Below are 14117 nucleotides of genomic sequence, written 5' to 3' on the forward strand. Positions count from 1 at the left end.
GCAAAATAACTAACACCACAGAAATACAAACAATTCTGAGGGACTATTATGAAAAACTCTATGCCAATAAATTGGACAGCTCAGAAAAAATGGTTGAATTCCTAGAAACATATAAACTACCAAAACTAAAACAGAAAGAAACAGAAAATTTGAACAGATTGATAACCAGCAAATAAATTGAAACAGTAATCAAAAATCTCCCAACAAGGAAAAGTCCGGGACCAGATGGCTTCATAGGCAAAATCTACCAAACATATAAATTAGAGTTAATACCCATTCTTCTCAAGCTATTCCAAAAAGTAAAAAAGGAAGGAAAACTTCCAAATTCATTCTATGAGGCCCATATTACCCTGATACGAAAACCAGATAAAGACATCACCAAAAAAGAGAACTATAGGCCTGTTTTCTGATGAACACAGATGCAGGAGTCCTCAAAAAAATACTAGCAAACCAAATCCAACAGTAGCAAAAATCATTCATCACAATCAAATGGGATTTATTCCTGGGTTGAAAGGGTTGTTAAAAATTTGCAAACCAATCAACATAATATATCACATTAATGAAAGAAAGGATAAGAACCATATGACTATTTCAATAGATATGGAAAAAGCGAAGTACAACATCCATTCATGATTAAAAACCCTCAACAGAGTAGGTTTAGAGGGAACATAATAAAGGCCATAGATGAAAAAGCTACAGCTAGCATCATCCTCAATGAGGGAAAAGCTCTCAGTTTTTCTCAGGTCAGGAATAAGACAGGAATGGATGTTTACTCTCACCCCTTTCATTCAACACAGTATTGGAAGTCCTGGCCATAGCAATCAGGCAAGAAAAAGAAATAAAAAGCATCTAAATTGGCAAGGAAGAGATAAAACTTCCCCTATTTTAGATGACATGATACTATATATAGAAAACCCTAAAGAATCCACAAAAAGTTGCTAGAACTGATAAATGAATTCAGGAAAGTTGTAGGATACAAAATCAACATACAGAATCTGTTGCATTTCTATACATCAAATATGAAGGAGCAGAAAGAGACCTTAAGGAATCAATCCCATTTATAATGACACAAAAAAACAGTAAGATACCTAGGAATAAACCTAACCAACATAGTGAAAGACCTGTACTCTGAAAACTATAAAATACTGATGAAAAAAACTAAAGATGACACAAAGAAATGGAAAGACATTCCATGCTCATGGCTCAGAAGAACAAATATTGTTAAAATGTCCATACTACCCAAAACAGTCTACACTTTTAATGCCATCCCCATCAAAACATGAACAGCATTTTTCCCAGAACTAGAATAAGCAATCCTTAAATTTGTATGGAACCACAAAAGACCCTGATTAGCCCAAGCAACCTTAAAAAAGAAAAGGTGAGGGGCGCCTGGGTGGCTCAGTAGGTTAAAGCCTCTGCCTTTGGCTCAGGTCATGATTCCAGGGTCCTGGGATCGAGCCCCACATCGGGCTCTCTGCTCAGCAGGGAGCCTGCTTCCCTTCCTCTTTCTGCCTGCCTCTCTGCCTACTTGTCTGTCAAATAAATAAATAAAATCTTTACAAAAATATTTTAAAAAAAAGGTGGAAACATCACAACTCAAGACTACAAGTTATATTACAAGGCTATAGTAATCAAAACAGTGTGGTATTGGCACAAAAATATACACATAGATCAATGGAACAGCATAGAAAACCCAGAAATTAAACCACAACTACATGGTCAATTAATCTTCAACAAAGCAGGAAAGAATATCCAATGAGGAAAAAGTCTCTTCAACAAATGGTATTGGGAAAACTGCACAGCAACATGCAAAAGAATGAAACTGGACCAATTTTTTTCACCACACAAAAAATTATACTCAAAATGGATGAAAGACCTAAATGTGAGATCTGAAACCATAAAAATTCTAGAAGACAGCAGAGGGAGTAATATCTCTGACACTGCCATAGCAACTTATTTCTAGATATGTCTTCTGAGACAAGGGAAACAGAAGCAAAAACAAACTACTGGAATTACATCAAAATAAAAAGCTTCTGCACAGGGGCACCTAGGTGGCTCAGTGGGTTAAGCCTCTGCCTTTGGCTCAGGTCATGATCTCAGGGTCCTGGGATCAGGCCTTGCATCAGGCTCTCTGCTCAGCGGGGAGCCTGCCTCCTCCCACCTCTGCCTGTCTCTCTGCCTACTTAATATCTCTGTCTGTCAAATTAAAAATAAATAAATAAATAAATAAAATAAATATATATGTATATATATATTTAAAAAGCTCTGCATGGCAAAGGAAACAATCAACAAAACTAAAAGGCAGCCTACAGAATGGGAGAAGATATTTGCAAATCACATATCTGATAAAAGGTTAGTATCCAAACTATATAAAGAACTTATAGAACTCAATACCCAAAAACCCAACTAATCCAATTTAAAAATGGGCAGACCACATGAATAGGCATTTTTCTAAAGAAGATATCTGGAAGGCCAACAGACACATGGAAAAATCACTCATCACCAGGGAAATACAAATCAAAACTACAAGATATCACCTCATGTCTGTCAGAATGGCTAAAATCAACAACACAAGAAAAAACAGGTGTTGGTAAAGATGCAGAAAAAGGGAAACCCTCATACACTGTTGGTGGGAATGAAAACTATAGGGCTACTGTTGAAAATAGTATGGCAATTTCTCAAAAAGTTAAAAATAGAACTATCCCATAATCCAGCAGTCATACTACTAGGTATTTACCCACAGAATACAAAAATACTAATAGAAAGGCATACATATACCCCAATGTTTACAGCAGCATTATCTACAATAGCTACATTATGGAAATAGCTCCAGTATACACTGCCTGATGAATGGATAAAGAAGATGTGAGATACACACATACACACACACAATGAAATATTACTTGGTCATAAAAAAGAGTGAAATCTTGCCATCAGCAATGACATGGATGGAGCTACAGGACATACTGCTAAGCAAAATAGAGAAAGACAAATACCATATGATTTTACTCATATGTGGAATTTCGGAAACAAAACAAATGAGCATAGGGAAATAAAGATAGAGAGAGACAAACCTAGAGACTACAGAGAACAAACCTCCCAGAGGGGAGGTGGGTGGGAGGATGGATAAAACAGGTAAAGGGAATTAAGGTCTACATTTCTCATGATGAGCACTGTGTAATGTATGAAGTGTTGAATTACTATATGTGCACTGAAACTAGTATTACACTGGATGTTAAATGAAATTTAAGTAAAAACTTAAAAAAATATTACCATTGGGGGAAACTGGTCAAAGGATTTGAAGGATTTCTCTATATTTCTTACAACTACATGAGTTGACAATTATCAATAATATCAATTTAAAAAAGAATTAAAAAACCCAAGAATGATACATCCCAGCTTGTGTGCTTCCTCCTTAATAATTCATCCAAAAGGGCACCTGCGTGACTCAGTCAGTTAAGTGTCTGCCTCTGGCTCAGGTCATGATCCTGGGGTCCTGGGATCAAGTCCCGCATTCGGCTCCCTGCTCAGCAGACACTCTGCTTCTCCCTCTGCCCCTTACCCCGCTCATGCGCAGGCTTTCTTTCTCTCTTTCAATCTCTGTCTCACAAAAATAAATAAATATATATTCATCCAAAAGCCAGCAATTGAGACCAAGTATGAAAGGCATCTGTGCAGTGAAAAGAAGGGCCATACCTACCCCAATGTTCATAGCAGCAATGGCCACAATCGCCAAATTGTGGCAAGAGCCAAGATGCCCTTCAACAGACAAATGGATAAAGAGGATATGGTTCATATATACAATGGGATATTACGCCTCCATCAGAAAGGATGAATACCCAACTTTTGCATCAACATGGACAGATATGCTGAGTGAAGTAAGTCAAGCAGAGAGAGTCAATTATCATATGGTTTCACTTGTTTGTGGAACATAAGGAATAACAATGGAAGACATGGGGAGAAGTAAAGGAAAAGTGAATTGGCAGAAATCGGAGGGGAAGATGAGTCATGAGTGACTGGATTCTGAGAAACAAACTGAGGGTATTGGAGGGGAGGGAGGAGGGGGTTAGGTGAACCTGATGGTGGGTATTATGGAGGGCACGTATTGCATGGAGTACTGGGTGTGGTGTATAATCAATGAATCTGGGAACACTAAAAAAATAAAAAAATAAATTTGAAAAAAAGGACATCTGTGTATGGGGGCAAAGAGAGGACCAGTGTGGGGCTAGTGCTGAAACATATTGGGAAGGGTGTTTATGCGTGGGTTAAGGGGAGACTGATCAATAATAAGTGGATCTTCAAAAATAGAAACCGGCTTCTCAGTGCTAGAGATAGGAGTTACAAATATGGAAAGGGAGAAACTAGGATCATCCCTATGATATTAGGTGGGAATTGCATATATGGGGTTTGAATTCATGATTTTCAGAAGAAAGATATATATAAATAAATACTCATGAAACCATATGCATGTGAGTGTGTATGTAAATAAGAACATACATACTCCTTAGTTCTAGCCATTAATTGTGCCTGGAAGTAGTGACACCCCAGGAGTAGTGGGCACTCCTGGTGCCTGGATCTTGGTCTCCATACACCATTCTACAGTAATGGTGACCGGGGGGCTCCTTGTGGGAAGTAGCTGATTACAGGCTGAGGCAGGGGAAGTATTAGACCTGGAATATCTGGGGTTACCAGAAAGTAAGGAGTGCTCAAAATATGATCAGGATCTGTCTGGAGGACCCAGAAACTACTGTGAGGGACTCCCATTGGCCAACTCCAGGACAATCTGAACACAAAAATAAATACTGATGGTAATGCTTTATAACGCATTGAATTAAACAGGAACCTAAGATGGTAAAATAATGATAGGAATGAGTAAATAAGCCAAAAGGAAAGAAAGCTCTTCCTTATACTAGAATACCAATAAGATTAGTTCCCAAGAGAGTAGTTACCAACTGGCCACCATCACAGCAAGAAACAAAGGATGCTAAAATAAGGGGATGAGAGTTTGATGGGGAACAGGGTATTTACATAATATCAAAGCATCTACCCATACAACACTCACCAATTACAAAGGAAAAAGTAAGCTTACCATGGAGAAGCCCAGCCAACACCACCCAACCAGGAATCAAAGCTGACCTCACTAGGAGTGGGACAAATCATGCTGAAGAAGCATAATCTAAAGGGAACATCATACAACCCAAACTGAGGACCTTCCTAGAAAAGAACTGCTTATAATCTCCAAAAGTGCCCTGGTCCTAAAAACCAAGGACTGACGGAGGGAGCCCCGTGATTCTGAAGGTGAGGGGACAGCTGGCAAAGCTCAGGGAGGTGGGGGCTCTGGTGGCACTTCTGCACCCATGTTAACATCCCAACTTTGAGCCGGGGAAGGGGTGGATGGGCTGGCAACTCTCAGATCTTCCAGAAAAAATTTCTGTCCTTCCTTTTTGAAAATCTGAAATTACTTCAAACTAAAAAGAAAAGCGTTGATGTTAGTGTCATGTGGGTGTCAACACCTGACCTGTTTGTTGAGTTCTTCCACTTCAGAGCAGCTCTTTTCCTGGTCTCTCTTTAAAACCTCGATTTCCTTCCTGTTGAAGAAACAAAATGTACAGTGTCACTGAGCAGCCAGGTTCTTTTGTCCCTGTCATTGCCCCCAAACAGTGGGGGCTCGGGGATTGCAGCTGCAGAACAGACTCTCACGCCTGCTCCTGGGACCCCCCAAGCCACCACCCTGCCACTGTTCTCCACTACTGCCACTGCCCACCCAGTCAGGACCCCGACCCTGGGAACCAGAGGAACACTGTCACTACTGCAGGAACACGGTAAGAACCTCCACGGCATTTCTCGGTCACACAAAATAAGACCTCATTAGCAAAATGTGACCGTTCACACCCAGCAGCATAGGCAGGACTAAAACAGCCTTGTATCTGTTGGTGTCTCTTGTAAATGTAAAACTTCCTGGCAGCAAATAAGGGAAACAATGGTTTCTTTCTTTCTTTCTTTTTTAAAGATGTTATTTATTTATTTGAGATAGAGCATGAGCACTAACAGGGGGAGGGGCAGAGGGAGAGGGAGATGCAGACTCCCTGCTGAGCAGGGAGACCAACTTGGGGCTTAATCCTGGGCTCCTGGGACCATGACCTGGGATGAAGGCAGATGCTTAACCAGCTGAGCCACCCAGGGATCCAGGGAAACAGCGGTTTCTAGAGGGGAAAAAAACTTCTAGATTTCAGACTTGCTATAATCTAACAGCAATCACTTGTGGACCACCTGGTCTGGATGCCATACTTTAATAATCTTTAATTTCATTGTTGGGGGAAAAAAAAAAGGTCAAACTGTCCTTGGATAAGACTATAAGACTATGGTATTGAAAGCAGAAAGCCACTCCCCTTCCACACACAGGTGTCTAGACACTCAACAGGCTGAGCCACCCACGCGCCTGAACACTTCCCACTTTCCCCAGCAACACCTTCAAAGCTCATTGTACAAAGGGCAAAGCATGTTGCAAACTGGAATCCGGGCAGAACCACAGAGCCAAGGCCCTTACCTCTGAGCATCATTTGTCCTTTCTGCAGCTTCGAGCTCTTGCTGAATCCTTCCCAGCTCATTTTTCAACAATGCATTTTCTTCAGAAAGCCTATCCAACTCGATTCTGCATAAAAAATTACCATGCTTGGTAAGCATGGGGAGCCCAGGAGCTGGCCGCAATCCATAGTTTACATGCATATGGTCTTGTAGGTGGAAGTCATGGTGGACCCTGCAACATCCCTGGATGGCACAGAGCACACTGTTCCTTTTCCTTTATACACTGCTAACCTGCTATGGTTTGCATCTCCCAAGCAATAAGCTACAGAAAACAAAACTTTCTTAGCTTCTAAAACAGTCACGGAATCAACAACTCATCAATGTATTCACCACCTCGGCTCTGTTTACTTCATGTTACAGCTGACCTGTTACCACATCTTACAACCATTAACTAAAATGAGTGTGCTCATGGTTGGTATCAATGCACAATGCTGGCTGTGGGTTCTTAGGTTACTGCAAGGATGGTCATTCCCCCACCAGAGAACTCTAGCATGGAGCTAAGGAACACAAAGGATCAGAAGACCAAAACACATTCTCCTCTTTAGAGAGCGCTACCTGCATCATACACTCTGAGGTCAGCACGAGGGAGGAGAAAACTGGGGAGATGCTCACATGGTGCAAGATGGATCCCTCAATGGGAAAGAGCAAGCAAGAGTAATTTGACATGAACCAAGTCTGCCTGGAGCCACCTTTGCTTTCTAGTAACTTAGAGATCTCCACTTGGGTAACACCAATGACATATGACAGATAAGCAATTTACCAGTAAAGATCACAAATGAGGCAGCTTAAAACCCATATTTACTGCCCAAGAAATTTATTCTTTTTTTTTTTTTTTACTTTATTTACTTGAGAGAGAGAGTGTGCACATGCAAGGGGAGGGGGAGAGGGAGAAGCAGACTCCTCACTAAGTGCAGAGCCTGACACGGGGCTTGATCCCAGGACCCTGAGATCATGACTTGAGCTGAAGGCAGACACTTAATTGACTAAGCCACTCAGATACCCCGCCCCCAACCACACACAGCAATTTACTCTTACTAGATGCTGGTCTGACATTTGTCTCCCCCCATCCCCATAGGTCCCCTATCTGGCATTATCTTCTAATTTTTTCAATTTAAAAATACTCAAAGCCACATGGTCTTATTATATTTATTTAATGTAATATGCTTATAATACCAAATGTTAAGTGTCTCCTTCATACACATAAATGGAACTTCATTTTATCTCATGAGGAACTAAAGAGAAAAAGAGAAAGGAAAGTCACTGGAATTTTTAAAGCAGAAAATGGTTTCAAGCAGAGGAGTGAAACAAATGAGGTCTGTGTTTGGAAACTGCCACTCTGGCTCCAGGTTGGAAGACAAATTGATTCAGGGCAGCTGTGTGTGTTGGGGTTGGGGTTGGGGTTCCACTTCCAGCTTCCTGGACCTCAGATACGCCAATGGTTGTCCCATCCCATCCCCTCTCACCACACCAAGCAACTAGAGCTATGTGAGGCTCATCATACAAAGGGGTTATTGTCCTCACAGAAGATAATGGAAACCTCCAAGGGCCCCCTAATAAAACAAAAATCTCGAAGCTAAAACCCCAGCTGTGAGCATTGAGCCACACAAAGATAGGGTTACCCTGAGGCCAATGCCTATGTCAGCACTGCCATCAGCAGCATGGAAAAACCACACTGTGGATTACTACTAAGCCAGTGCCCTAGAGGAAGTTAAAGTGGTCCCAGATTAGCAGGCTCCCAATTCTCAGCAAAAGCAACATCCGCCCTTTCTTCAGAAAGCATCCTCTACTACAGTTCTGGAGATTCCCAGAGATTAACATCACATAAACCTGAGTTCACAATCAAAGATCACCACATCAGAAAGGAACCTCTGAGGGGCAGCAGAAGCAAAACAGCAGATTAGATCTCATGGGAACCTCAGATATTAGATTTATCAGACACAAACTAAGGACAAAATTATAAAATGTTTACATAATAAAAATGGAAATAAAAAAATAAAAAGGCAATAAGAAAATATCAAAAATGATCAGACCAAACAGGACAAAAATTGGCTTTTGGAAATGGAAAAAAAAGGCAATGTCAAAATAAAATCTCACTGAATAAGTTAAATGGGAGATTTAGACAGCTGAAGGAAGAATTACTGACCTGGAACACAGAGATAGGGGAAGAAAGCACCCAGAATGCGACAAGGGAGAAAAGAAGATAAAAGACATGGAAGGGAAGAAATGGAGGAAAATTGAAAAGATCTAACAACATACATCTAATTGTAGAGTGAGAGAAGAAGCAATGTTTCAAAAATAATGGCTGAGAAATTTTCATTAGACACAATTTCAATGGGTACAATGTTTTTCTAAGCTGGATGAGTAGAAAGAAAACCACATCCCTGCCCTATGACATGACAATTCCATTCTTAGGCACAACCCAACATAAATGCTCCAAAAGACACAGATAAGAACTTTCTTAGAGTACTATTTGTGCTGACCGAAACTAAACACTATTCACATGCCCATCCACAAGTGAATGAGTAAACTGTGGTATGTTCACACAACAAAACAATCCACAGCAACGAACCATATGAATGTACTACAATTATAGCTCCTGGATCATCCTGGTGGGCCCAATGTAATCACAGCATCCTGAAACGTGGAAGAGGGAGGGAGGAGCATGGGTGTCAGAGTGATGTGATGTCAGGTGGACCTGACCAGTCATCACTGGCTTTAATGATGGAAGGGGGCCAGAAACAAGGAATGCGAGTGGCCCACAGAGGCTGGAAAACACGAGAACAGTGATTCTCTTCTAGAGCCACCAGGAAGGAAGGCAACCCTGCCAACATCTTAATCTTAGTCCAGTCATAACCATTTCAGACTTCAGAGCTCCAAAACTGTAAAATCATAAATTGTGTTGTTTTAAGCCATTAACTTAGTAATAGTGGTAATTAGTTATAGCATCAGTAGGAAACTAATACACACACAGAGCAACAACTAGACAGAGTAGACTACCCAATGTCAACAGTGGAATCTTTTTTTTTTTTTTTTTTTAAGATTTATTTGAGAGAGAGAGAGCATGCTTGTGAGTGCGGGGAGCGGCAAAGAGGGAGAGAGAATCCTTAGCCAGGCACGGCATTCTAACCCAGGACCCTGAGATCATGATCTGTGCCAAAACCAACAGTCGGACACTCAACCAACTGAGCCACCCAACCAAACATTTAAAGAAGAACATGCTAATCTTTCTCAAACTCTTACAGGAAAACTATAGACCAATACTGATGCTAAAATCCTTACAAAATACTAGCAATTATCATCATTTAATAGAGAGTTTCTGGTTGGAATGATGAGAAAGTTTTGGAAGTAGAAAGTGGTGATAGTTACACGTGGCACATGTTTAATGCCACTAAATTATGTGGTTAAAATGGTCAATTTTATATTATGTGTACTTAATATATAAAAAAGTCAGTATCCACTGACAGAAAAACTAATTTAAGAAGACTGATACACTTAAAGGATATTAAAAAGAAATGATAACTAAATGCATACCATGATCCTTGCTTAGATCTGGAGTAGGTGGACAAACTACAAAGAACACACTAAAACAACTGGCAAAATCTGGAAGTGGAGTGCAAATTAAAAATAGCAGTGTGTTTGAATTAAACTTCCTGCATGTGCTAACAATACTGTGCATATGCAAGAGAACTTCTTGTTCTTACAAAGTAACATGTTGACGGGGCACCTGGGTGGCTCAGTTGGTTAAGCGGCTGCCTTTGGCTCAGGTCACAATCCCAGAGTCCTGGGATCGAGCCCCAAATCGGGCTCCCTGCTCAGCGGAGAGCCTGCTTCTCCCTCCTCCTCTGCCTGCTGCTCTGCCTACTTGTGGTCTCTCTCTATCTCTCTAATAAGTAAATAAAATCTTTAGGAAAAAAATAACATATTGAAATATTTAGCAGTAAAGTATCATAATGTCTGCAATTATCTCCAATGATTCAGAAAGAATTTAAAAAGGGTGTGTGTGGAACTGCGCATACAGCAAAATAGCAATAGGAGAGGTAACCGTGGATGAATTCAGCCACGTGAGCCTTCAGACCACTTCTGTTCTCTAAGCTACTGGCAGAGACTCTGTCACGGTCTAAATCTGGTCATGTCACTCTCTGCACTTTGCTTTCTCCTTGATAAAGGCCCAAATCTCCACAAAGGCCTTTAAGATCCTGCAGGTATGAGCTCTGCCAGCCAAGGTGCCTACAGCTAGTGTGGGTTTGGAAGGCAGCTATGCTCATCACTACCCCACCAACACCGGCTCTGGTGTGGGTTTGGAAGGTGGTCCCATGTGTTTTCTTACAACTGGCCACAAGGCCAATATACTGGGAGTTGTGGCCAGGGGTTGGTCCACTGTCTGGTGCTAGGGACAAACCTGCCCTCACAGAGCAGGGGCTGGGGACCCAGCTTGGGGGTGAGGGACGCCGGTGGGCTCCGGAAGCGCCTGCATGTTGCTGAACACAGTGGACTCCTGCAGGCGGCGCGTCTTGTGTGAACTGGCCTCTCAAGCTCCCTGGAGACAAGTGTTCCTCTCTCCTTGTGGGATACTTCCCCTAAAGACACAGCTCCTTGGCTTCTCCTTCCTCTGGGGGGCTCCTTCCTCAACTCTCCACCTACCTCACTCCAAAGGAGACACCACAGGCTCCTCAGTGTAACTGAATGCTGCCCTCCCCTTTTCTTGGTCAGTGGCATTTCCAGGGAGTCCTCCGACTGCTCTGGGGCCCACTTCCAACTTCCCTGGGAAAATCCCATCCTCCTATACCACATCGTCTTGGCTTCCACACTCCTGAAAGGTGACTTCCTGCACCTCTGATGCTATCACTCCGGCCCCCAGCAACTGTCACTTCTTGCCTGGACAGCTGCAGTAACTGCCTCCTCCTGCCCTCTACCCACCTCCTTCTACACACCTACCCTACAACTCCTGCAATCCAATCTTCTTTCCCTGGCTAACAAAGAGCACGTTTCCATAGCTGCCCACCTCAGGGCCCCAGCAGCCGGCCTCCCAAAAGCCCTCCTCATGCCCGCAAGAGGGGGCTCCCACCCACATTCCCTTCTGCATAGCCATCTCCTTGCTCCCCAAAGCCCTCTACCCTGGGCAAAGTCTGCTCCTTCCCCAGGCCCTCCTCCACCTTCCCAGACCTGAACACCTCTCCTCCAAGAAAACTACCAGCTTGAATTTGGGCTGGTCATTTCTATATATTTTCTTAGGCTTTCACTATTCGTGCACATGTCTCTGGGAAATGTACACGGTCTCAGCAGCACGGCCTTTAAGTTTCCTCATACTTGAAACACAGCAGCACGTTTCTCCCTGACACAGAGACACACAGGAAGCACGGCACCTCCCCCACAGACCCAAAGCTGTATACCTGTCTTGCAGCCTGCTGTGATCTCTAGCTGTGCCCCACACAGAAGATGCCCCATAAGCACTGTCAAGGGGTGAAGACCCTCCTGAGACTACAACTGTGACTTTAGTTGTGGGGTCAACAGGCTCAAGGTGCTGGGCTGCTTCTGAGCATGCCTGGGTCCTGTCACAGACTCGTGCCCAGAACAGGTGTGTCTGCAGGGTCTAAGACCAGCCTCTGGGTGTCAGGGACTTGCTGTGGAGCACCCAGGATAGTAAGTATGTGTTCTACATTCATTTCGTGCTCCAGACCCTCTGGGGGAGGGCATCCTCTGCACTCCATGGGTGACGAAATTGAGAAGACAGGCCACCACAGACAAGGTGCTCTGTGGTTTAGAGACACCCACGTAAGAAGCAGGGACATCAAGTAATGGTATCTCCGGGAGGTGAGGAGACCTTGTGCCTAGGAGGCTTCTAGCTATGCTAATGTTTTGTCTCAAGCTGAGTGGTGCCTTGACATTGCCTCCTTTTGGTTTCATGTCAATCCCACATAATCTTTTTTCTCCTCATGGTCACCCAGATAGCAGGAGCTGATGCCTGAGCTGGACTGTAGGTCTCACCACACACCTATGATCATGCTCCAAGACAGGCCTGGGTCTGCTGGGAGCCGGCATCACCTACTTGACAAGTGAAACAATACCTCACGGAGCCTCCATCTCCACAGGAAGTGGGCCCCACACAGGTGTGCTGTGCAGGGGTCATGGGACCAAGTGACACTGCACACAGAGCACGGACCATATCACATGGCTGTGCCTGGCGTGCCAGTACCCGTAACATCTCCCAGGGAAGCCTTCCATCTCCAGAGTAGCCAGAAAAACATCTAAGGCCATGTGCTGCAGCATCTGGAAAAGCCTAGTCTCTAGAATTCCGGGCTTCTGAGAAAGAGCATGTGTCAGCCTAAGTCCCTCAGGGAACCCCGGGAAGGAGGGCCTGGATGCATTCTCTGAACTTGGCCCACAGACCAACATCTCCAGGCCACCTCCCCAGCTGGAGGCTTCCCTGAAGGGATCAACTGCAGCAGCATCCTGAACCCCTGGGGCACTCATGCCCCAGCCCGAGCCTCTCAGGAGGTGCCTGGGCTGGACGGTCTTGTCTCCTGCCCCATCACAAAGCTCAGGAACTTGCAGTTCAAGGACAGTGCCTGGAGCGTATGCTGGTGGGGCAAAGTGGTGGGTCCTGCTCAAAGCCAGCAAAAAGAGGGCTCAGGCGACCCAGGACTGAAGTGGGGCTCCAGGCAGTCTTTGTCCTTGTGAGACTAGCAAGGACTTCCTAAGGACAAGAGCAGGGGACATCAGTGGAGCCGCCCAGAAAGGCCCAGCTCTGCCCTCACCCACTCACTGGGCATGTGGCGACCTCTGGGATGCCTGGGGTCAGGGCCAGGCTTATGACCCCTGCACAGGCACAATGGTTACATAATTCCCTTCAGCAGCTGTGCCAAGGCCCATGCAGTGGAGCGGGAGGTGAGAGGTTAGAGGGTGTAGCCCGACATTCTACGAATGGGTAGAAACCACACCTGTTGTTCTTTCTCGAATCTGCTTCTTTTTCAAGAGCCCAGACGACATCTTCCAGCTGCAGAAGTTTGGTTTTCATGTCATCCTTCTCTCTCTCCAGGGCCGTGTTGGCCTCTTCCTCCTGCAGGGCCTTGAGCTGCTCCTGCCCGGCCACCTGGGGACCAATGAGGTGGGGCTGGGGAAGCGAGTGCCCTCCTTGGCCTTGTCCCTGCTGTGCTGCAGCCCCTGCTCCAGGCTGCTCTCCCCAGGCTGGCCCTGCTCCTCCACAGTCTGCCCTTGGCTCCCTGTGGGGACCAGCCCCCCACTCAGGTGCCTAGCTCACTCTAGAACAGCCAGCGACCTCTCAGTCTCTCCTCTGCCCACTGCTGGGGGGTGAGCTGGTAAAGCATCTCCTCCTGTTCCACAGAGCAGCTCCTATGCTTCAATCTGGCTTCAGACCAGCTGAGCCGCCGGCAGGAGGCACTGGCTCCCCCAGAACCGCTCTCCTGTCTACCCTACGTGGGTGCACCTGTGCCCACCTCTCAGGGGGAGCCAAAGCCACCTCTTTGGCAATGAGCACATGCTGACCATCCTCTCTGAGGCCAAGGCTCTCCAAG

The 14117-nt window shown here is 44.6% G+C and overlaps 1 protein-coding gene across 1 annotated transcript in view; it reads right to left on the reverse strand.

The window, feature by feature from the left end:
- The window catches only part of NINL (ninein like), a 130913-nt gene that overhangs the window by 18239 nt on the left and 98557 nt on the right, over nt 1-14117 (reverse strand). Inside the window, exons 18-20 of the mRNA XM_080813621.1 lie at nt 13524-13675; nt 6548-6652; nt 5519-5588 (exon numbers count right to left, since the gene is read on the reverse strand). Of these exons, the coding sequence (XP_080669747.1) occupies nt 5519-5588; nt 6548-6652; nt 13524-13675 (327 nt within the window). The remainder of the gene's footprint in view (nt 1-5518; nt 5589-6547; nt 6653-13523; nt 13676-14117) is intronic.

The sequence above is a fragment of the Martes martes genome (genome assembly GCF_963455335.1).
Source record: "Martes martes genome assembly, chromosome: 9".
Taxonomy (NCBI): Eukaryota; Metazoa; Chordata; class Mammalia; order Carnivora; family Mustelidae; genus Martes; species Martes martes.